At 31.9% G+C, this 24,986-nt stretch overlaps 3 protein-coding genes across 4 annotated transcripts; 1 reads left to right on the forward strand and 2 right to left on the reverse strand.

The window, feature by feature from the left end:
• Nucleotides 1-2,871: 2,871 nt before the first annotated feature.
• Nucleotides 2,872-5,447, forward strand: LOC144545858 (S-adenosylmethionine decarboxylase proenzyme-like). Of its 2 annotated transcripts, none has more exons than XM_078294425.1 (3): nt 2,872-3,026; nt 3,445-3,602; nt 3,953-5,447. In XM_078294425.1, the coding sequence occupies exon 3, from the start codon at nt 4,137-4,139 to the stop codon at nt 5,220-5,222; it is 1,086 nt and encodes a 361-aa protein (XP_078150551.1). In that variant the 5' UTR covers nt 2,872-3,026; nt 3,445-3,602; nt 3,953-4,136; the 3' UTR covers nt 5,223-5,447. The 2 variants fall into 2 exon arrangements, with proteins under 2 accessions (XP_078150551.1, XP_078150552.1); XM_078294426.1 differs by having other exon boundaries at nt 2,882-3,030; nt 3,450-3,602.
• Nucleotides 5,448-10,635: 5,188 nt separating this feature from the next.
• On the reverse strand, nt 10,636-14,111 carry LOC144545774 (uncharacterized). Its single transcript, XM_078294337.1, has 5 exons — nt 13,842-14,111; nt 13,116-13,365; nt 12,521-12,867; nt 11,755-12,010; nt 10,636-11,442 (listed from the first exon to the last, which is right to left on the reverse strand). The coding sequence occupies exons 1-5, from the start codon at nt 14,007-14,009 to the stop codon at nt 11,255-11,257; spliced, it is 1,209 nt and encodes a 402-aa protein (XP_078150463.1). The 5' UTR covers nt 14,010-14,111; the 3' UTR covers nt 10,636-11,254.
• A 3,560-nt stretch (nt 14,112-17,671) lies between these two features.
• Nucleotides 17,672-20,004, reverse strand: LOC144545874 (F-box/FBD/LRR-repeat protein At1g13570-like). The gene is made up of 3 exons (XM_078294439.1): nt 19,198-20,004; nt 18,750-18,902; nt 17,672-18,277 (listed from the first exon to the last, which is right to left on the reverse strand). The coding sequence occupies exons 1-3, from the start codon at nt 19,978-19,980 to the stop codon at nt 17,891-17,893; spliced, it is 1,323 nt and encodes a 440-aa protein (XP_078150565.1). The 5' UTR covers nt 19,981-20,004; the 3' UTR covers nt 17,672-17,890.
• Between the last annotated feature and the right edge of the window lie 4,982 nt (nt 20,005-24,986).

The following is a 24,986-nucleotide window of genomic DNA, read 5'->3' on the forward strand; positions in this document are numbered from 1 at the left end:
AAAAAAATGATGAAACCAGTATGATTATTTTTTTTCACAAAAACTATAAGAATCAAAATGTCATTTCGGTCTCATTTGTTTTCACAGATTTCGAGAAAAAAATACGTTGAAAAATCGTAAAAATCCTCGAGACCGAATTGTCATTTCAATCCCAAGAAAATAAAAATTTCGAGACTAAAATGACATTTCGGTTCTTATGATTATTTAAAAAAAAAAAAAATAATCATGTTGGTTTCATAAAAATCTTTTTTCTAATTATGGTTTATAAAAGAATTCCTCAACCTCTGTTGATAAGAAAAGGACCTTTTTAATTTCATAAGAAATAGTAAAAGAAATAATAATATTGTTGTCTAAGACGGGTCCGCTAATCGTTGCAAATTTAATTTTATTAAATAGATTATAATTCATAATGAAAATTATCACATAATTTAAATTCAAATGTCGTATCACAAGAAAAAGAAATGTTCATAGCTTCAATTATATAAACAAACAATTAAGTAATGTTAGTTTACTAATTGACCCGTCCAAAGAAAATCATATAAACAACTAATTATTTTTTTTTAATTTGCGGACTTTACAAAGTAACATTCTAGGCAAAAAGGAGAAATTTATATAATTATTATTACTTTATAATTTAAAAATATTTTTCTATCAATGTGTCAATTTTGAAAGGAAGGGGAGGAATTAGCAAAGCAATATTTTTAAAGTAAGGTGTAAGAGATATTTTTTTTAAAATTAAGCTATATTTTTAAGTGATTAAATTAAAAAAAAAATCCAGATATTGACAAGATGAGTGAGCATAGATGGAAAAAAAATAATTTAAAAATTGTGATGAACAAATCTAAATGAAGTTATAATGGTTATATATATAAGTTTCTCAAAAATAAATGCTGGTAAATGGAAGAGAATCTTCCTACTTATTTTTTTAATTAAAAGTATTTAATGGGAAAGGAATATAGGATTTGTCATACATGGAATAAATTTTCCTTCTTTCTTTGTATCTTTTTGACCAATCTCTTTGTTTTATACTTGGATTTTGTTTTATAATAATATTTACTGGAGCCTATTAAAAAAAAAATCTAAAGGATATTGCTTTGGTGTAATACCCAAAGTGAAAAGCGAATAGTTTAGGTTCGGTTTGGCGGAATAAAAATTTCATGATTCGGACATAATTCGGTACAACAATGAAGGAAAAAAATCTTTTAAATTATTTTTTCTCGTCTTTGTTTTGCGAATAATTCGTGACTCGCGTTTTATTCGCGAATAAAACATGCTATACATTTTTTTTAACGTTTTATTTGAAGTTCGGTGCAAAAACGTCAAAAAACATTTAATATGCAAATTATTCGCGAATTAAACACGTATATTATCACTATTGTAATACCTACAAATGAAGATACATATCAAGTACCTCCAAATAAAAAAAAAATCACTTAAATTATTACATTAAGTCTTGTGGAAATTCAATAATACTTGCCAAACATAACTTATAGGTGAAGTACGAACAAGTTTCATGAGAAAGATATTGTATCGTTTTCAAAATTTAGTTTAGTTTGAAAAACAACATTATTTGTTAACTTAAAATGCATATTTTGTAATTAATTGTTCTATAAATATAGCAACTCGAATTTCTAAATGGGAAAAAATAATAATTTTGTTAACTTTACCTTGTGCATGTTTTATTTTTCCATAGTTATATCTTTTGTTTTATATTTTATGAACAAATATCCTAAATTTGTTAATATAATATTAGCAAAAAATTGTTATTCCTTTCTTAGCTCCCAAAAACAATACAGTAAAAATTTGAAATGCGTAAATTACTAAATTTTCTTTTTATGAAAAATTGTCCATCAAATTTTAGATTAGTATACACAATATTTATTCCGACGATGCTATAAATAGGAGTATTTTTATAATAATAGAAACTTATTGAGAGATAAATTATTTAGTATTAATGAATAGCTAATAATACTAGTATATATATTTTTAAAACAAAAACATACCAATATTAATACAATTTATTTTATTTTTAGAAATCAAATATTAAAAAAAATCCAAAAAGATGATGAATTTTTTCATAATATCAAATATGGAGTTGTTTCTTAAAATTTCTCCAAGAATCACATTAGATGCGGTTCCTTTCATGGATACAATATTTTCATCATCTTTCTAGTTCCTTAAAAATAACAATATATTTTCCAAAAATAAAAATGGCAATAATGCACAGCCTGACTAGTCAAGTCCAACCCATTTCTAATAATTTTCCACAAGTTTCCTTGTTTTACGGACTCTCTTATTACCAATTCCACAATCACCAAACAATAATAAACTATGTATAGCGTACAACAGTTAGTATAATTAATATATATTTATTTTTAAAGTTTAGATAGTTAATCTGAACCGTTAAACATGATTACCGTTTTCAAATATACTGGAAAGTTAAATTTTACATTTTTTATAAATATTTTACTATTTTGTTAGATAGTTAGAAAATCACCGTTTTTGAATAGTTCAGAATTTTTAAATTAAGTGATTTTTTATCTATTTAAAAAAAGTAAAAAATTCTAAAAATATAAAATTTGAATTTCGAATATTTTTTATATAAAGATAATATTAAACTGTTTGAATTAACTATTTAAACTTTGAAATAAAAATATAAATTCATAGTAGTCAAAATAGCCTCACTATAAATTAACAAAAGAGTACTAAAAATAGGATATAATTGTATGAAAATAGAATTTATGCAATAACAGAGGAGATTTCCGTCTGCGCCGCGTCCAGTTCGTAAAAAATAGTAGAAAAATAGCGAATCGTGCGTGTCAAACAAAACCCTAGGAGGCATTCTGGGTCTATAAATACCACCTCTTCTAATCTCATTTCATCTATTCACAGAAAATCCCCATTCTAAACTATTCTCCTCTCCTCTCGCTTTTTCAAGAAACCAACCCAAATCTCGACAAAGAAAGAAGAGAGAATAGTCTGAATAGATCCCAATTACAGCTTTCTTCTTAACCAATTCAAAATTTGTAAGTTCTCTCTCTCTCTGTCTGTGGTTTCTTTCGATTAATATAAAATATTTAGGATCTATGTGGAATTTGTTGTTTGTTTATGCAATTTTGTGAAATTCTTTTGTAATCACCTGGTTGGATCTGAAATAAAATTGTAGCTTGCTGAACCAATGTTGAAATTTGTTAAATATTTGGAATCAGCTATTGTCCTAATTCAAATTATTGTGTAATTTATTCAGAAATGAAATTTACATTTGCTCTAACAAAATCATATGAATGTTCTTCTAACCTAGAAGAATTTGAATTAAAAAGATGAATCCAAACGAAATTGCAATTTCTTTCAAGTTGTACTTCATATGCCAATTACAAGGCATACACCATATTAAATAAAATTGCTAACAATGGAAATATATTTCATTTGTTTTGGTGATTGCAGATTAGAGAATTGATGTTTTAATGGAGTCGAAAGGTGGAAAAAAGAAGTCTAGTAGTAGTAGTGGCTCTAAACAATACGAAGCACCTCTCGGATACAGCATTGAAGACGTTCGACCTGCCGGTGGTATGAAGAAATTCCAATCTGCTGAATACTCCAACGTAAGTTCTATATCTTATTTCTGATTTTTATGGTACCAGTTAAGTATTGGTAGTGTTGTTGGTATGAACATGATAACAAGCCTCGTCATAGGATTTTATATGTTCGGTACAAAAATGGTTGTGAGATAGTACCAGTTATGGTTTGTGCCAGCTGATACCTGGTTTGGATTGTAAAGTGTGAATTTTATTAATTTTCAGTTTCTAATCAAACCATACTTTTTATCATATGAATTTGTTAACCCAAAATAATAATTCCTTATTTCTGGTCACAAAATAAGACAAAGAATCAGATTATTGACTTCCCAAATATCAAATTTGATTATTTCACTAATTTCTTGTTTTTTTTGTAGTGCGTGCGCAAACCATCCTGATACGACCTACATGCAATTCTTCGTAGATTAGGAACTTTCCGATTTTCTCTTACTTTGATTTTGAAAACCTTTTGCTAGCTGCTCTGCACTCTAATTCTCTTCTCACTCCCTCCCTTCTCTTGATACATTCTCCCTTCTCTCTCTGTCTACAAACCTTGATCAAATGGCGGTCTCTGCTATTGGTTTCGAGGGCTACGAGAAGCGCCTCGAGATCACAGTCTCTCCAGCTCCCACTTTTCTCGATCCTCAAGGCCTTGGTCTCAGAAACCTTTCACGTCCCCAAATTGACTCTATTCTCGACCTTGCTTATTGCACTATTGTCTCCAATCTCTCAAACAAATTGTTTGACTCCTATGTGCTCTCTGAGTCGAGCCTCTTTATCTACAACTACAAAATTATTCTGAAGACTTGTGGGACCACCAAGCTCCTGCTATCCATCCCCAGAATCCTCGAACTTGCTGAGGAATTGAAGCTCCCGGTTCAATCGGTGAAGTACTCTCGTGGCTCTTTCATATTCCCCGGGGCCCAGCCGGCCCCACATCGCTCCTTTGGGGAGGAAGTCACAGCTCTCAACCAATTCTTTGGCCACCTCAACTCTTCTGGTGCGTATGTTGTTGGAGATGCATTGCAGCCCAACAAAAAGTGGCATGTCTACTATGCGACTGATCGCCCCGAGCAGCCCATGGTAACACTTGAAATGTGCATGACGGGTTTAAACCCTAAAAAGGCCGCGGTGTTCTTTAAGAATGAGGTGAATGGGGATGGGAATATGACGAAGAATGCGGGCATATCGGAAATTATTCCAGAAATGGAGATATGTGACTATGAATTTGAACCATGTGGTTATTCCATGAATGGCATCTATGAGAAATCCCTCTCTACCATTCACGTAACCCCCGAAGAGGGTTTTAGCTATGCGAGTTATGAGGCTATGGGATTTGATCCTGGCAAGTTGGACTACAGCGATTTGGTGTCCCGGGTCTTGAGTTGCTTCGGCCCCACTGAGTTCTCTGTTGCTGTTACTGTTTTTGGTGGATGTGGATTGGACGGGTCATGGGGTAAAGGGGCAAATGTGAATGGTTATAATGATGGTGATATGTTGAAACAGGAGTTGCCTGGTGGCGGGTTGCTTATTTACCAGAGCTTTGTTGCTGCAAGTGGTTTCCCGACTTCTCCAAGGTCGTTTTTCTCTTCCTGGGATGAAGAAGATGAAGAAATACAAAGCAAAAAGATTATTTACAAGGTCTAAGCTTTTGATTGTGGAAGCAGCTAGCTAAGGTTTATGTTTTAAGTTTAATTTTTGTTTTTCATGAATTCAGATTTCAATTATGATTGAATAAGCGCTTTGTGTGGCATGCTGTGTCTGCCATGATGAGTGATTGTTGAAGAACAATGTTTTTATTTGATGTCATTATGTTATTTTATCTATCTTTTGTTGGAATTATGTGATGTGATATTTTAATTTTGTGTTAGTTGATGTGATTGATGAAGTTTTCATGTAATATGTTTAATTATTTGGCTATGATTGCACATCACCATCGGAGCCTCAAAGGTGCGAATCTATGCTGATGTTCTATTTTGTGGTATTTTTTTTTTTTTTTTTTATTTAAGAATTTTGTATCAGTTAATAATATTAAATTTCAAATTGGAGTATGAAAGGGACATGAGTCAGCTCTGGCCAATTAAGTTAGTCAATTCATGGAGACAGCTATGTTTGTGCTACTATATAATAAATCACCTAGATATATATGTGCCTTTAATTATGGATGGATTATGGAGACAGCAAATGCTTAGAGGTGTAATTGCTTGTTAGACTTGCTAATTAAGGGATTAGCATGCTTTCGCTTTCATCTCTTATCCTATAGTCTTTATCACTGTTTTTTTATTTTTTTTTTATTTTGAGAAGATCTAGCAAGTTCTTATTCCATTATTTTATAATAAATAACAAAAATGTTGAAAGAATTTACAAGTCAATTTGTTAAAAGAACGAGTATGAGATTGAATAAGAGTATAGTAGTAATAGAAAAATGTTTCATAAGTTTTTGGTGCCACAAAATGTTATATTTTTTATGTCTATATCTAATAATATGAAATCGAAAGGTCAAATAAATACTATTGATAATTTTCATAAATGATGCACCGATCATAAAATTTTTAGGATTTTGAAGTTCATTTCATACAAGATTATGCAATAAATAATGAACATAGTTAAAAACTATGATAGATCAATTTGAATGAATTTATTATTCGACCACTAGGTCTAGTATAGATTCTTTTTTTTTTATTTATTAAATGGCTTCGGTGCATCCCAACATCTTTTAGATACTATTTTCAAAAATTAAATAAGCGCTTTCTTGAAAAGGAGACGAGCTCATGCCACTACACCAAACCTGTGGTTCCGATCTAGTATAGAATAAAATATAATATTTATAATTTTTTTTTGAAGATTAGTGGCTTTAAATGCTTATTAATAATTTTATTGATAAAAAAAAGACTTACAATGAATCAAATTACACTCCTTAGATCTAAACTCATTTATTCTCATGAAATCTTGTAAATTACTCTAATAACTTAATCCTACATATCTACTCTTAAATACCTTATTACCTCTTTCTCCATCTCTTTTCACGACTGGATCTGCTTTCGTCCGATTGCTATCGTGTTCTGACGGTAGGATTTGCTCACCGCCATGCTTCAATCGAGATATAGGTAGTATATGCTCTACGCTTTGAGATCCGACGATAACGCGCTCTCGGCTCTGGTCGGCTTCCTCTCTTCTTCTCTCATTCTTCTCTCCGTTCAAGAAGATAAAGACGAGAGGGGAGAAGGTACCACTATATCGGTGGGGGGGGGGGGGGGGGAATTAGAAGTGAAAGAGACAAAATGAAGATGTGTAAAAGAGTGAAGAAGAACAACGGCGACGACTAGGTTTTTTTTTCTTTTTTTTTGTCGCTTGGGAGAAAAGAGCAAAAATTGCTGCCTCGTGAAGAAAGAGAAAGACAATGATTGGGATTGAACAATTAGATTTTAAATTTTGAAATATAAATACAAAAATAAGGTCATGACATTTTATTTATAAGCATTAGAATCTCACTTTTAAACCATTGATGTTGTTCATTTTCATTAGAGACGTCTCTACGTAAAACTTTATGCTTTTAAATTAATTTTAAAGAAGACTGAGTTGTTAAAAATGAATGACTCTAATTAACTATAATAGATTATGGTTGTTTATTTTTTAACACTTAATTTAGTATATACAAAATTTTAAAATTTAGAAATATATGTGGATTCATTTCTCTTGAAATAAACAAGATTAATTCGAAATTTGTGACATTAAAACCATTATGTTTTAAAGCCTGCGAAATTCAATGAATGTTGGGGGTGTTATAAAATTTTATCTAACAATGTTGGAAATGTTAATAAAATATAACAAAGCAAATCGTTTCAAAGTGTTTAGATTTACAATTAAAAAAAATTGACTCCAACATATGTGGACCTTTCCTTCTAGAAGAAAACTTTAGTTAAAAGAGAAAAAAAATATATCTTTGCTAAGAGTAAATGTAATCAAGCAATAACCAATGTGAAATGTGGTCCTTTTAGGTTAATCAAGCAATAACCAATGGAAGGGAGCTGGAATATCTGGATTCAAATCTGCTCATTTTCTTAAGAAAAAGAACATCCTTCTATTATTTTATCCGGACAGTTTAAAATCGATTATACAGCTTCAATTACATCTGATTCATTTTAATATATTATATTGATATAAAAAAAAAAAGTAATTGAAACAAACTGTGTGATCGATTTTGAACGGTCCGAATAAAATAATAGAAGGATGCTCCTTTTTTTAAGAAATTTTTCTTAAGAAAAAGAGCAGATTTAATTCATGATTTTAATTGGATCGATGTTCGATTTGAGCTATTCAATTCCCGTAATTATTCATGTTAAAATTAAAATTATAAATCGCTCTGTGAATCTCATTGAAGATAAATCGTGGTAATCTGAAGAAATAACTTTATCAAATACGTTACCTCACTTAATTAGTAAAAGAGTTCCCTCACTTTACGGTTTGAGATTAACTCTCAGTCACTTTGAGATTTAGACTAGCGCATGAGACAGTATTATTGGACTTTGAGATTCGTACCAAGTTAAAAAGGACAGTCCAGATCTACTAATTCTAAAAGATCCCCTATTACAGTACCTGAGGATCTGAATTCAAAAAAATGGGGAAAATGACTTAAAAATGAGACACTTGACACTCTAGGCTTTGAAAAGAAGCTCGTTTCCGCCAATTGTTTTGACTTCACCAGCTTGCTATTTCGATGCTGTTCAACACGAATCTTGATGCGCACAAATTTGTCAACTTTGGGCTGGACGGTGGATGGTGCTTGAGCGGATACGATCTAAACATCACACGGTCCATTTGGTTTGAAAGAATATTTAATAAAAAAAAACTTCATATCTAAAATTATATCGCATTTTTAGAGAGGTGATGGAGAGAAGTTTTGCATGATGTGTCATACATATGTTACTTTATCCTTGATTTATATATCTTGTGAATTATGTATATAGCAGCTATTATTGTAAATAATTGTTTGTAAATAAGCCTAGTTTTCTCTTATAATAAAAAATATATATAAATCCCGTCTTGATTAATTATATATAATTTCCAATCATATTATAAGAAATCAGAAAAAATCAATAAATCTATATCATCAGAATTGAATATTATATTTTTTTATTATTTGCTTAATAACATAATATCTCTTATAATATGATTTTGGATACATCTTAACCAAAATCATGATAGTTTTCCTATTTTAAGCTTAATTTCTTTTATTTAAATTCATGATAGTTTTCTTACTTTACAATTTCTTTTATTTAAGTTTAGTGGTATGCAAGTTTTCCGTTTAATTTAGGTTATAAGATTTTTAGATTAGTTTATGTTGTTAATTTGTTATATTTCATTTTCGACTTATTATAAATTGAGATCTAATGCTTTTATTTATTATCATTATTAATGTATATTGAGTCGATGTTCAAAATTAAAAAAAGTTAGAATATTCATTATTTTCAGGTAATGTTAATTAAAACATGGTTTGATCGATTTACATAGTATCTTGATACAAATCCTCACCTATATTACAACACAATAAATTGAATACAATTTAGAAACCAAAAAAAAAAATATACTGGTCTTCTTCTTCAAAACCTTTATTTCTAAACAAGTTAGAATATACTAGAAATGAATCAAATTAGAATCAGTAACACGTGTCTTCTCAATTCGTGAGATTTCATTGCTTTTTTTTTTACCGCTAGCTCATCAAGCATATCACGAACCCTTCTTCTTCTTCTTTTTCTGACTTGGAACAGACTCTATAGTTTGATGGAGTTAAATATATATATACTGGTATATAATATAAATTAAATAACATTATATTATTATTTAACATCGCTCAATTACATCTAAATTAGTAGTACGGCATCTTTACAAAACTCTACAACTTTGAACCATATCCAAAACTACATGATGGGTATAGTGAAAACTGAAAACTAATCGAGTGAGTCTATGGTACTATGCATATTATAAGTTGGTCCGTAATACAAATCAATATTTTTATTTTTGCAATTCTAACGGTCGATTCAAACCGTTCAACATGATTCCTATATGAATATGTATTTGCAGACCAAATTTTTATATTTTTTAGAATATTTTACCAATTTTTTAAGATAGATAGAAAAACATATCTTCGGGGTTCCTAATATTGAATTTAAGAGTATATGGGCTGCTACCATCTCCCTCAAAATTAAAATTTTTTTATGGTTGGTTAGCAAAATAAGGTTTTAACAAGGGATAACCTTAGAAAAACATATCTTAAAAAATAGTACAAAAATTCTAAAAAAATATAAAATTCGGTCTGCAAGTACATATTCATATGAAAATCATGTTGAACAGTTCGAATCAACTGTTAGAATTTTGAAAACGAAAATATTGATCCATATTACATACCAAATTGTGATATGCATACTACCATAGACTCACTGAAACAAATCAGCATCCAAGAGATCAAGGCGTCCCTTAACACAAAACTTATTTTGTTCTACAAAGACATAATCTATGCTCCTAGTTCATCCAATAGCAATAAAGAAAATTTACAAAACAACACAATTGTCAGTTATCATATGACTCTAAAAAAGATAATTGAATTTTCTTTATGACTCTAAAAAAAAAGATAATATTTACAACAAAAGATAGCTCCTTAGAACATAATTGAATTTTGTTACTAAAGTGAAACTATACTATTAGTGCCAGTCAGTGCTTTCCTACTACATCCACTTGCTATACAAATTACAAACACATACTGCCTCTGAGAAGGCCATCAACATCAGGTTTATCAACTAACCATGTTGAACTGGAACCTTAATTGACAATTGTTGAGTGATAGTGGAGACAACAAATTTCTGCATTGGCATGTAACAGAAATTTTTGGTCACAAAACACTTGTTACACATGATAACTTAACTACAAGGCAAAAGACATGTAGTTTTCTGTTTGCAAATAAATCCAACCAATTATATTGCAATTAACATCAAAGTTACAAAGATATCTGTAAACAATACCTGAGCATTAATACAAATATCCGGTGATAAATGTAAGCAATTAAACATTGATTCAGAACCTGCTCCAATAGATTATGAACTGAGTGATTTGGTTGAGTAAAATTAAGGGGTAATATGTAGTCTTGTTTTGATTGCTTAACCTTCATTTAAAAGCAGCATGAATAGTTGGGTCACAGGCTGACACACACACACACACACACAAATTTGTATGTTTTTTGTGTTTAAGCTGGTTGCTGGCTCTGCCACTTGTACAGATGAAGTTTCAAATTAAAGACCTTAATATACTTAAATTCAAATCTAGAACAATTCATTGCAAGAAGCAAATTACAAGACAACTATGGTTACTCAGATAACTAATTTATAATTCCAAAACAAGGAGATTACAGACATTGAGTTATATAAATAGAATCATTAGAAGGAGATCATCTATTTCAGTCTGATACATCATACATCCCACTCAAACTTTTTATGTATTAAAACATGTACCCTCATATTTCGCTCTGTAAACCCTAATGGTACCAAAAGGGAAGGACCACGTACTTCGCCTCTCTTCCACTCCTTGATGGAAACAGCTTGCGAGTTCAATCGCACTGAGCATGTAATACAAGTCTCCACTTCAAATTCATATGGGAAAACAACTTTGCCCCGATGAGGCAGATCAATCTAATACAAACAGAGAGCATTCCCAATATTTGGAATGGGTTCCTTAACAAGCAGAAACAGATCTTTATCAGGTCCAAACAAGGTAATATAAAGATCCTCTTCATCAAATCTTATATTGTTGGAATTACCATAACTGTAGTAAATGCCGGGGTCCCGGTGGTCTTTCTTAAAATGTTCCCACCATTCTCCTACAACATTGTGTATAAACAAATAAAGGTACCAGAATAAGGTTTGATTTTGCAAACGAACTTTCCATCAGAAAAATTGTGAAATCAAGGATTTTCCTATCAAGGCTCGCATAAGACAAATGATTTATTAAGCTGTTCTATATGCAGTTCAAATTTCAATCGAGAACAATAGAACTGTACGTGCGGTACCAACCGCCATTCCACAATATTAATCCATGCATTTTTGTGTTTACGGCCATTGTTTTGCTAACGTGTTGGTGGATTGGTTGTACTAATACTAAGACAAGAGTATCGACAAGAAAAAATGTGCACCTGGAAAGGCCTTGTGAGCACATCCTGGAATTGGGCATAAAGACAAACCAAACTCACATGTATCAGTGTGCACTTGCCTCTGTGAATAGGAAACAGGCTCGCGGCAACCATAATAGGCGTAAGTGCAAGGGACATATACTGCTTCCAAAATCTTTTCCAGTGCAATATTACGGGAAAATACTGGACGGGTGCAGGTTTGGCACTTGTCTTGTCCTTTAGTCCAGCAAGAGGGACACGCCACGTGACCATTGGTACACTGCCAAAAGTATGTGAATTTGTTCACTTTTTGCATTTATGTTTGGGTCTATCATCAAATGTTAGAGATAAGGGGATAAAAATGAAGGAGACTAAGGACTCATCATTCTTTTGATTTAATTGCAAATTAGATTAATATAATCTTGATTTGTAAGTATGTTAAGATAACTTAGAATAAGTAACAATAATGTTACAATCTAATAGATCATACAACTCCCAAAGGAATCTCTCATAAGTATTCTATAAGGTAGTTATCATTTCCAAAAATGACACAACACTTGCTTATGATGGAAATTGAATTGGTGTAGTTTGCTGCCTAAATTCGAGCATAATACGCACAAAATTGAGATTTAAAAAAAAAATAACGCACTTAGGTCTAGGTTGTTCAAATATTGAAGCTGAACTCATTCACAAGTTTTCGAGAAATTATAAAAACGTTGAAATTCTATGGAGCATTTACGCAAACTTGAAAAGAAAATAAATTTCCAGAGAATAATATTGAAAAATATACCTGATGAAGTGGAGGAGACAAGGGATAGGTGCAAATGGAGCAGTCCAGTAAGTCGGTATCGATTGTGACTATCTCTCTTCCTCCTCCAATCTCTTCTTCTTCAGGAGGAGGATTAGAAGGCTCTATCAAGAATCTGTGCATGGCAATGGACATGTTTTGGAGCTGCCTCTCCTGCTCCGTCATCTCCTGCAACTCCTTGCCATAATCACGAAACTCCTGACTGGGCCCGTCATTGCTGGTATGAAGCTGTGCCATCTGCTGCTGTAATTGTGTCAATTGCAGAACCTGCTCTAGGAACTCCTGTATCAGGTCCCCGTGTTCTTTCAGAAAATGTTCCCGCTTTTCACCTACAAGATTAATTGTGCATAAACAAGTAAAGGAACCAAAATAAGATTTGATTTTGCTAACAAACTTCTCGTCAGAAAATTTGAAAAATCAAGATTTGCCTATCAATCAATACTTTGTACCACTGCCATTCCACAATATTAATAATCCCTACATTTTTGTGCCTATGGTCTTGTTTTACTTACATGTTAGTGGATTAGTTATACTAATACTAGGACAAGAGAGTATCAACCAGCAAAATTGTGCACACCTGAAGAAGCCTTGTGACCACAGCCTGGAATTGGGCATAAAAACGGGTTGAACTCACACGTATCACGGTGCACTTGCATCTGTGAGTAGGAAACATACTTGGGGCAATTGTTGTAAATGCAAGGGACATGTACTGATTCCAAAACCTTCTCGAGTGCAATATTACGGAATAGTACAGGGAGGGTGCACATGGGACATTTGTGTTGTACTTTAGACCAGCACGAGGGACACGCCACATGACCATTCGTACACTGCCAAAATATGTGAATTTGTTCAGTTTTTGCTTTTGCAATATAAGGTAAGAACAAAAATGCTTTAGGTTGTACCAAATTGAATTAAAAATTTTGAATCACAATCCATGCTTGCGAATTAAACTTGCATTTTACTGGATTTACTATTAAACATGCAAATTAAGAATAGTGTCCCCAGTAGCTATTTTATTAGTAGATCAAAACTTAGAATGAAGAATAGAAATTAGATTAATATAATCTTGATCTGTAAGTACATTAAGATAACTTATAATATGTTGGTAACAATAGTATTTGCTTACCAGGTGTTATGTAAGGTAGTTAATTACAATAACACAATCTAATACTTTCTTACCAGTTAAATTTGCAAAATATCAGGTGTTATATGCAAAAGTGCAAATGATGGAAATTGTTGGTGTAGTTTGCATAAATAAGAGATAAATTTGCAGAGAGTAAATTTAAAAAGAAAAAGAAAAGACCTGATGAAGTGGAGGACAGAAGGAATAGGTGCAAATGGAGCAGTCCAGTAAGTCGGTATCGATTACGACTATCTTTCTTCCTTGTCCAATCTGAGGTTCTTGAGGAGGAGGATTAGAAATCTCTCCTTTTGTTTTTTTTCTCCGCCTCGTCTTCTTCCCCTTCGCCATGGCACGGATTCGCACCCCCTTAATTCGCTGTCTCCTGTTAGGGTTTAGGGGATATCAGATATCCAGTATCTGATTCTGATTCTGATTCTGATTCTGTAACTGAAGAAGAAAGGAAGAAGATTATTCTTTCTGAATCATGTCGTTTTTCAACTCAATTATTTGCTATTCAATAACGGATCCATAAGGGAAGCTGACTCAACACATTTGAAACGGACGGCTCAGATTTACTCTAAACTGGTCGGGATTCGGGATGATAGAGGGAACAGGATTATTTGTGCTTTGAGATGCATGCCAATCCATTTTTGGACCGTCCGATTCAATTCTCCTCAGTCAGGTAACTCGAGGGGATACGAATTCTTCCATTACTGGATATGATATGATGATTTTTGAATTCATATCCTCGATCCCCCGGTACCGTAAAAGGGAATCTTTTATAATTAGTGGATCCAGACTGTTCTTTTAATTTTACACGAATTTTAAAGCTCAAATAATACTGTCCCTGCAATAGTCCGGGATCCGTATCCTCCCAGGTACCTGACTGAACACAATTGAAACGGACGGTCCAGATTTACTCTCAGCTGGTCCTTGCTCGGAATGACATAGAAGAGTATTATTTGTGCTTTGAGATTCGTGTCAAGTTATATAGATCAATTTTGAACTATCTGATTCAATTGTACTCAGTCCGATAGCCTGAGGGGATGTGAATTCATACAATCGGAGAGGATACTCTTTGCATTATTTTAATTCGAACTAGCGCAGAAGGCTATTATTTGGTTTTAAAATTCTGTGCAAAGTTAAAGAGAAAGATCCAGATTCACTAATTGTAAAAGATTCCTTGTGCATTGATAGCGCAGAAGGCAGTATTATTTGGTTTTTTTAATACATCCTACATTTTTTTTAGAATGGTCGCTTTCTTGTTTTAGGTTGGTTCAAAAAATAATTTATACTGACACTAAATTTATGCGCAAACTGTGATAATAAAAAAAATTGTAATTATTGAATCTTGTTTTGTCAAATAAAAAAAATTATATATATAAGAATCGACCGTCGGTATAATAACAAAGACAATATCTTCTATGTACAAAATCGTAAATTTAAAACTCAGATAATTTTTATTTTTATGAACACTTAAATATAAATTATTATACTAGATATATTTTATATGTACGAGAAAAACACCATTAGATGTTGATCTTACTCGCATTCTTTCTTCACTATGTACCTCTTGCGTTGATCTTTATTTTTATATAAAAATGCTGAAATCCTATAAATTCTTTATAGTATTAGTATTATTATATTTTTTTTTTATTTGAGGATGCGCCTACTTTTTTCAACATTTTTTTTATTTGAAACCCCTAGACCTATGAGAAATTATTTCCGTTTTGTTTCATAATTATAAAACTTACATATATATATATGTAATTTCATAATAAAATTGTCTTAATAAATATTTTGAGTAGTATATATAAAATTGTCTTAAAAAGGTAAGCATTGAGATTTTCAAATTTGAAAAAAAAATGATATATAATCAACATGCATAATTTTTCAAATTAAGATAATGATAGAAAGTCGTCAAAGAAATTGAAACTTATTTAATACTTTCTGTTTGCATCTTTATAAATTAATACTTTTTAAATTGAAATAATATCTTATATCATAATATTTTCGAAAAAAAATACTACTTGTTTATGGTTACATCTCACATGTATACTTAAATATATTTTTATTTGCACGATTCAACATGAGTGGCACTTGCAATTTGAAATCAAAATATAATTTGCAAGGATATTTAACAAAAAAATAATATCAAAATAATATTAAATGTTTAGAGCGGTGGTGGGGAGAAATAAGTTTTGCATGTTATGTCATACATATGTTACTTGATTCTTCATTTATATATCTTGTGAATTATGCATATACCAGCTATTATTGCTCTATATAGGAAAATATAAATAATGGTTAGTAAATTAGTCTAGTTTTCTCTTATAATAAAAAAACATATAAATCATGTTTTGAATAATTATATTTATGATTACATGTAAGTTTTTAAATATTAAAATAAGAAATTAGAGAAAATCAATAAGCCGAATCATTTAATATTGAAATTGTACAAAGATTTTATATACTGCTCAGTAACAAATAATTTTGTTCCCTACTCTTCTGCAGTATTTTATCTTTTGTTACTACATTTTATGTTAAGTTGGGAGGTTTGGAAGTCTACATATTGTACTTTGCTTAATTTTTGTTATTATTATAGATGCAAATTCTGAAATTCATGATAAATTCATTGTTTGTGTGTGGTGTTAATTAGCACAAACTATTCTAAATACATCAGTTGTGTCCCTTGATCTCCAGTCATAAACATTTGATTTTCGTACAAAAATTTCTAAATTTTTTGTATACACATAATGAGAAGATTTTGGCTCATACTCGGTCTGATTCGAAATTGAAATGTGAAAAAGGTCAGCTCATAATTAACCCTAATTTGAGTAGCTTATGCTTATACTCATATTGCGTATTCTCATTATAGAATGAAATCTAATGCAAAAAAGGGGAGGTAGCACAGTTGGCTAGAAAGAAAGTCCTAGAACCGTTGATTACTTAAAGGCCGAGAGTTTGATTCTCCCTCACAACTTCGCAGTTTCTGCGAAGTTTTTCAAAAAAAAAGAGGATGAAATCTAATGCTATTATGTGTTATCATTATTAATGTATGTTGAGTCAATATTAAAAATTCAAAAAATTAGAATGTTCATTATTTTTAGATAATGTTAATTATTTTTAGTATCATACCACAAATCCCCACCTATATTACAACACATTAAAAATATAATTTAGAAACCTAAACAAATCTACTGGTATATAATATCAATTAAATAACTTTCTCTTATTATTTAACATTGCTCAGCAATCCTTACCTAGTTCATCTAATAGCAATATAGAAAATTTACAAAATAATACAATTGTGAGTTATCATGCATGACTTTAAAATGAAAATTCACCTAATAATATATTACAACAAAAAACAGTTTCTTGGTGCTGATTGGTCCGCATTATGTATTAATATCTTTGTTTTCAAAATTCAAAACATTTGATCTGAACCGTTTACATGATCACCATATGAAAATGTAATTGTAGTCAAAATTTACATTTTTTACAATGTTTTCACTATTTTTTTAGATAGGTAAAAGTAGAAAATTCTTCCTATCTAAATTGATTTTTTTGACTATTCGATGCTATGTGGAATAATAATGCAAATGAAAATGTAAAAGGCAGTATTTCGCAATATAAGCAACTGTTCTTTTACAATGTTTGTTTATGTTTGTACAATGTCACTTGTGAGTAGTCGCTCTGAGGACAAATTGACAGAAGCCAGGGAAACATGGCAGCCTCCGGTAGGATTTTTACAAAAAAAAAAAAAAAAACACAAACAATAATCAATTCTTACCTTAATCCTGTTCTAAAAACAAACAAAAAGTGAAGTAATTTGGTTTATTTGCATTGTGTCTGCACTTGAAAAAAAAAAGAAGACTTTCCCATGGTAAGACTTTGGTAAAAATTAAATCCCACATTATAAGGTCTCTTTCAGACATTTCATCGAACAAATTCTGAGCACAGACGAGACTTAACCACAACTTCATCAAAAAGAAAAACAAATTAGGTCATTATATTAGTTTCAAAGCATGCCTCAAAAATATCAAAAACTATTGTAGAATTAAGCATGATACAGGAGATGAAATATCTAAACTTCTAATCTCTCCACGCCCTCTTTTCTACCATATGCATTCTTAATTTAAATTTTAACCTGAAATCCTAGGGCTAGGAGTAAACAAAATACCAGCAAGTATACATGAGTTGTACATATATGCTTTTTGAAACTGCTATTAAATTACTTCTAAATTTTTGAATTCATAGGGGTGACTAAACACCCTTTGGGTTGCATTAAGGTCGGCCCCCGACTCTTCACCACCTCTGTTGACAAATATGATTTTAGCCATATTTGATAACCTAGGAAAGAACTCAAGCATCTCAAAAAATCCTTTGGCATCCTCTAAGTCAATGATATTGAATTCCTCTAACAGAGGTGCAGTGCTAAGCACAAGTTTTGCAAATTCTAGCATCGACTTGGAGCATCGCAAGGACAACTCAATGGCACGTGCATACATAACGTCCACAACCTTGAGGTGCTTAAACAAGCAGTCTCGGATTGCTTTCAATTCCCACAAAGCTTGATCATGCGGTTCATCCATATTATTATTAGGATCCCAGAACTGAAAAATGGAAAAAAAAAATTTGTCAATATGATCATTAGGTATAATGATTGGATAGAAATTAAGATTCAACTAAATTTGCCGGTAACATATGATTATGTTGATCCGATCAAAGCACCAGCTTTGTATAAATTGGTACTGGACCAGTTTAGAAGCAGAGACCAGATTTTAGACTATGGGGATCAATGTATACAAAGGAGCTATTGATGTTTATTTCCTTGAAAAAGTTTGGGGGCATTTTTTAGAAAATATATGTAGCAATGTTACATAAATTCCAAACCATCAATATGAAGTTTTTGGAAAAGAAAGGGGCTCAGTTGATCCCCATTCTTGCTTAGTGGATCCGTCACTCAACCAGACATTTATAATTGGTAACTTTGTAATTCTTTATGGTTTCCCCAAAATTTAAGAAGTAACAGAAAAAGGAAATAGAAAATTAATCAAATCATATTTAAAATGTATAGTAGTAGACCTCTATATGGAGTACTTTTAGGTTCGGTGCATTTTGAAACAAGCAAAGAGCAGTTGCAATCTCAACCGGGTAAATATATAGTTGAACAAAAATATCTGTCAAATGATTGTAGATAGCTGGAAGATTCTCGGGAATAGGTCCCCCAGCTAAGTACTTGCAAAGAAAGTAGAATAAATCATAAACATTTAGCAAAATAATAAGATCATAGTATTACAGTACCAGACAATTTTGTACCGGTGGGATTGGTCAACACTACAGTATCACATGTACATACCAGAATTTGTTCGACTCATAGTTGTTGGTTCTATCATTTTTTTTTTCATTTGCTAGCCTCTCCTTGGTTAATTTATCTTTAACTAGATCATAACCGTTTTGTACAAAAGTTCAAATGAAGCCCTATTAGTGGTATTCCGAGGGACAGGTATAAACTCTTGATAATCAATCTTACATATATAAAATCACCACATATTTCTAGCCTTTTAATGTTAGAAAGGCGACCAAGAGCACGTGTAATGTTGCTTTCCTTCCCATGTTTTCCTGAACTAAACTCTTGATAATCTACGCTAGCTTGTGCGAGAAAAATGCATCCCCAAGTCAATTTTGGAGTTTCCAAACAGATATCATGAAAGTCACCATCAATATTCAAAGAAGTGAGGTTTGGTGCGAGAATACGAAGGCAACCTTGCTGTACAAAACAACAAAGTGACAAGTCATCTAGCAAAGGGCAACATGAAACCAATTTCTCTATACCAAACCCTGGCATATGAAAATAAGATAGGTGAAGGGTGCGTAACAATGGAAAGCCATTGAAAAATCGGGGAACATTGATAATATTGCATCTTTTTTTATCATGAAATTTTAGCTTAAGATCCCTGATACCATTTCTAGACAAGATGAGCATCCATCGGCCAATCGCCTCATTACAAGCATGCTCACTACTGACAAGTGTGAATTTTTCAATCGGGCCCTGGTGAAGCAGTAATACTTGGTCGACAACCTTAATAACCCCAGACTCTGTCCAATTTTCTCCAAAGAAAATTTCTTCAAAGACCAAATTTGGTATCAAAGTCCATGAATCAATCCACTTGCTCGAGAGGATTCTTGTTTTGACCACCTCTTTGAGTGGTAGTTTCACTAGAATTTTCTCTTTTAGATCAGCTGGCAAGTTGGTGATATAATCATGATTCAAATCAATATTAACGCTATTTTTTTGGGGCTGAGTTCTATCCATTGATAATTTGAAGTCAATTTCAAGTAAGAACCCTTTTTTTTTTAAACTGCAGATGTGTCCATAATTATAAAAATTAAACAAAATTTGCAGAATTACCCATAATTTAATAGTCAAAGGCATAGAAAAATAGTTACATTACATGGCCAAGAAAATCAATAAAAACCTCAACTCTAGAAATGCTCACATCATGTGATCTGACACAAGGCTTAGATAAACAGTAACATTGAAGAAGACAATCAAGTGGTCTGATTTTTTTTGTTTTGGTTGGTGTTGAGTAGGGGTGCAAACGGGTCGGATGTTACCCGTCCGAATCCGGATCCGTATCCGAATTTTTGCGGATTCGGATATTCGGATACGGATACGGATTTTTTTATGCGGATTCGGATACGGATACGGGTTGAGTTTCGGAATCGGATACGGATACGGATAATTATCCGGATCCGGATATTTTAATTTTTCGGATATCCGGATAGGAATATGCTAGCATGCTATGCATAGCATAGAACCCCTCCATGCAACGGCTTGGATTTCGAGTTTTCAAAATCCTAATGGTCGATCCGAACCGTTCATCTTGTTCTCCATATTAATATGTGTTTGGAGACCAAATTTTACATTTTTTGGAATATTTTTACTATTTCTTTAGATTTATTGAAAATCGCTGTTTTCAGCAAATCTGGACCATAAAAAAACAGCGATTTTCAATAAATCTAAAGAAATAGTAAAAAAATTCCAAAAAATGTAAAATTTGGTCTCCAAACACATCTTTATATGGAGAACAAGATGAATGGTTCAGATCGACCATTAGGATTTTGAAAACTCAAAATCCGAGCCGTTGCATGGAGGGGTTCTATGCTATGCATAGCATGCTAGCATATTCCATCCGAATATGTTAAGATTTGAGATAATTTTTTTTGTGTCTATTTATCTTTTATATTAGAATATCTTTTGTATTGGTATTTTTAATTAAAGTTATAGTTATGTTGGTGAATTTTAGTTAATTAGATATATATTTTGTAATGGTGTAACAAGTTAATTAGATATATATTTTGAATTAAAAATCCGAATTATATCTGTATCTGTATTCGTATCCGAAAATATCCGATCCGTATCTGTATCCGTTTAATATCCGATCCGTATCCGATTCGTATCCGATCCGTTTGCACCCCTAGTGTTGAGGGTTCAAATTGTAAAACTTTGATTCGAAACATTTCTCCCTCTATTTATCTATTAAATCAAAGAAAGTTGAGGCCAAACGCCTAGATATTAGGGGTGTCAATGGGTACGGTACGGGTCGGGTGGAGACATTTTCATACCCATACCCATTAAAATTGACCTTACCCATACCCTACCCATACCCATTAAAAATTGATCTTACCCTACCCTACCCTTACCCGTTAATATTATCGGGTAACGAAACGGTAGCGGGTGAATAACGGATAATACTAGTATAATAATTAGTTTTATTATATTTTACAAATTAAACATAAAAAACTCATTCATTTTAACACATATATAATTGCATTTTTAATAAAAAATAAAATAAATGTGCAATCAATTCCAACTAAATTATTTTTTATAAAGAATAAAAATTCAAAAACACGGATATACATTTAAGTGGGTTGAAAATTGAATTGAGTATACATTTAAGTGGTTTGAAAATTGAATTGAATATATATTTAGATTTTATAATTACCTTATAGGGTAACGGGTACGAAATAGTCATTACCCATACCCTTACCCATTTATTTAACGAAAAAAAATTCTTACCCATACCCATATCCAATAAGCTAACGGAAAAAAAATCTTACCTATACCCACCTTATCGAATACGATACGGGTCGGATAAACGGCTAAAAAGGTACCATTGACACCCCTACTAGATATCCAACCACAAAATTGTATAGCTGGGATAACTACGTGCGACACAGAGAGAGAGAGAGAGGAATTACCAAAAAGAAGTGAAGGCAGAAAAATTGATGGAGAAGATTTAGGGTTTTAGTCTATTGGATTTCCGCGCCACTACCACAAGCCCTATTTGGGGAATCGAATCCCCCGAGTTAAATTGAATTTTGAGTTCAGATCCGGCTGTCCTGACTAAATATTCAAAATTGGTATGGAGCGGACACTACACGACACGTTACTTATACTAGACACGGTACGACACTTGGTTGAATATCACAGTATAAACTAGAGTTTCTAATATGATACGACAGTTTTTAATTCAGTTTCAAAGATATGAGAACTTTAAAAAAAAAAAAATATGCAGTAAAACTTCTTATTAAGAAATTGGTTATAAACTCTATACTGACTAAATGATTGGCTTAAATTATTTATCTTTTTTTTAATTTGTTACTGATGTTGCTTAATAGAAACTCTAAAATTAATTTCAGAGGTATGAGAATTAGAAATTTCATAAGCTTTAATTTCTAAAAAGTGGTTAACAACTATTAAAAAACTCAATTGAATTGTATGGATGGAATTTATATCCTCTTTAATACATCTTGACCATCCGATCTGTTTTCAAATTCCTGCGGATTAAATTCACACTAATATTAAAGAACTCATATATTATAGATATGAGTCTGTGGTACTATGCATATTACGATTTGTTACCGTGCTACGGCTCTATATTCGAGTTTTCAAATCCTAACGGTCGATCCGAACCGTTCATTTTGTTCTCCATATTAATATGTGTTTGGAGACCAAATTTTACATTTTTTGAAATTTTTTTACTATTTTTTTAGATTTATTGAAAATCACTGTTTTTAGATGGTCCAGAATTTTTAGATCAAGTGATTTTCAAAATATCTAAAAAAATAGTAAATTTTTTTTAAAAAATGTAAAATTTGGTCTCCAAACACATATTAATATGGAGAACAAGATGAACGGTTCGGATCGACCGTTAGGATTTGAAAACTCTAATATAGACAGGGGCAGAGCTACTGTGTATCAGGGGTAGGCAGCTGCCTACCCCTAGGAATTTTTTTTTTTTTGGACCAGGTTTTCTAATGGGCCTTGAAAAGTTTGCCTACCCCTGAATTAAATTATGCCTACCCCTGGCCCAATTGTTTCACAGTCCATTAGGAGAAGAACGCTTCATCCCTCCTGCTCCTGGCTCCGCTCCGTTAGGGGAATAGAAACAACCACGCGACTACCTCCGCGGCTCCGCCTAACCCTAAACCGCGCGACTGCCTCCACTCCTGCGGCTCTGCCTAACCACGCGACTGCCTCCGCTCCGCTCCTGGCTCTGAGCCTCTGACCACTCCTTGAAATCATGCCTCTCCCTGAGACCATGACTGTCAGTGAAATCGCGCCTCTCTGTGTCTGTCAATGAAATCTCTGACCACGCCTCTCTGACCTCCGCTCCTTGTCGTTCTCTACTAGTTAGTTACTTAGTTTCTTAATTGATTGATTTATTTAAAATGGGTATTGGGGCTAGAAAAAGGTCATTTTATTGTGCATTTTTTGGCTGGTGAAAACAAAATGGCAAACAAAAGCAACTGGAGGATATTCTGTTGGGGTTGAAAATCTGAAGGAAGCTTCATTGACATTGACTTCTATGAATTTTTAGTGGGACTTTGAATTGTGAATTGGGAGATTGTAAATCATTGCTTGGAAGCATGTTTGGAGGCAGCCCTCAAGCTATATCTGTAGCCTTTTTAGAATTCAAAATAGTTTCTTTTAAATGAGATCACACAACTTCTAAAATTCAGGAAAAATAACTGATTTATCTCAAATTACTTTTGCAGTTTTCCAAGGAGAAAAGGAGCATCTTACCAGTGGGGTATTTAATTGAAATAATACAAGATGAGGTTGCTGATATTGCGGTGCTAGAAGAGCCTGAACACCTCACTTGGTAAAATTTAATATTGGAGCTAGAAATGGGTATTTGTACAATTTAATATTCAAATGAAGGATTTGTCTTTGCTGACATGCATCATGCCCAAATTAAATTCATTAATTTATGCTTTTTGTTGGTATTTTTCTATACAAGTATGACACTCATTGGTTCTAGTATATTAATTTAATTTTGAATCTGAGTAGTTGCATATTAAGTAGGTAAGAAACCTAATTGGTAAGAAACCGAATGAAACTGTACTGAGATGAATTGCATTGAGAAATTCATAATTGTTAAATATTTTTGCATTTCTTTTCTGAAATGAAAAACAAAAGAAAAGTGTTATCATATCAATTTAGAAAGTCTTTTGATTTGTGATTTTCTTTCTTTAAATTTGTCAATTAAAGAAAGTGTTATAATATTAATTATATATATTGACTTCTTGTTTATTTTCATTGATATTGTAGTTTTTGTTATGTTGAAACTTTTTTTTTTGCAACTATATATATTCCGCCTGCTCCTGACAAAATTCCTGGCTATGCCACTGAATATAGAACCGTAGCACGACAACAACCCGTGATATGCATAGTACCATAGACTCACTCATTAATTTATTCTCTGACCCAAAAGTTGTCATGCAAAAGCGACAAAAAAATTAATTAAAAAAAGACTTCCGTTTTTCGCCAGTTCGATTTGATTAAGGTATTTATATATTTTGAACACATTTATGTATCTCATTCTTTAATCTTTTAAAAAAAAATATATATTTAATTTAGTGATAGAAACAATATTTTATATATAAGAAATTGTAAGTTTGAAATTCGAATAGGAAAATTTCTTGTGGTATTTTAAATAGTTAGATGACTTGATTTTTTTAATTTTTACTAAAAAGGTCATTTATTTTTATTTTTATATTACTTAAATTTTTTTTGTTAAATATATTATTTCATACATAATGTCTAAGAAGATTCGGACATTAATTTAAATTAATGAGCATCAAATTTTGGATCGACTCTGAATCTGATGAGACAAAGACTTAAAAGTAAAGATTAATCAGTATCAGATATACAACTAACCCTGATTCATCACTATCATCATAAGACATTTATACAGGCGGTCCAATAAAAACACAATCAAAATTCCAATAACCATACTAACTAAATTAAAT

This window comes from Carex rostrata, chromosome 28 (genome assembly GCF_964058835.1).
Source record: "Carex rostrata chromosome 28, lpCarRost1.2, whole genome shotgun sequence".
Classification (NCBI taxonomy): Eukaryota; Viridiplantae; Streptophyta; class Magnoliopsida; order Poales; family Cyperaceae; genus Carex; species Carex rostrata.

What these genes read in the sequence shown, in the direction of transcription:
- LOC144545858 (XM_078294425.1), top strand. Translation starts at nt 4,137, where the DNA reads ATGGCGGTCTCTGCTATTGGTTTCGAGGGCTACGAGAAGCGCCTCGAG.
- LOC144545774 (XM_078294337.1), bottom strand. Translation starts at nt 14,009, where the DNA reads ATGGCGAAGGGGAAGAAGACGAGGCGGAGAAAAAAAACAAAAGGAGAG. An exon ending in TGGTCACAAGGCTTCTTCAG is followed by an intron (nt 12,868 to 13,115) that starts GTGTGCACAATT and finishes TTAATCTTGTAG; the next exon opens with GTGAAAAGCGGGAACATTTT. An exon ending in TGCTCACAAGGCCTTTCCAG is followed by an intron (nt 11,443 to 11,754) that starts GTGCACATTTTT and finishes ACAATGTTGTAG; the next exon opens with GAGAATGGTGGGAACATTTT.
- LOC144545874 (XM_078294439.1), bottom strand. Translation starts at nt 19,980, where the DNA reads ATGGATAGAACTCAGCCCCAAAAAAATAGCGTTAATATTGATTTGAAT. An exon ending in TATGTGGTGATTTTATATAT is followed by an intron (nt 18,903 to 19,197) that starts GTAAGATTGATT and finishes TTTCTTTGCAAG; the next exon opens with TACTTAGCTGGGGGACCTAT. An exon ending in TAAAAGTACTCCATATAGAG is followed by an intron (nt 18,278 to 18,749) that starts GTCTACTACTAT and finishes TCCATTTTTCAG; the next exon opens with TTCTGGGATCCTAATAATAA.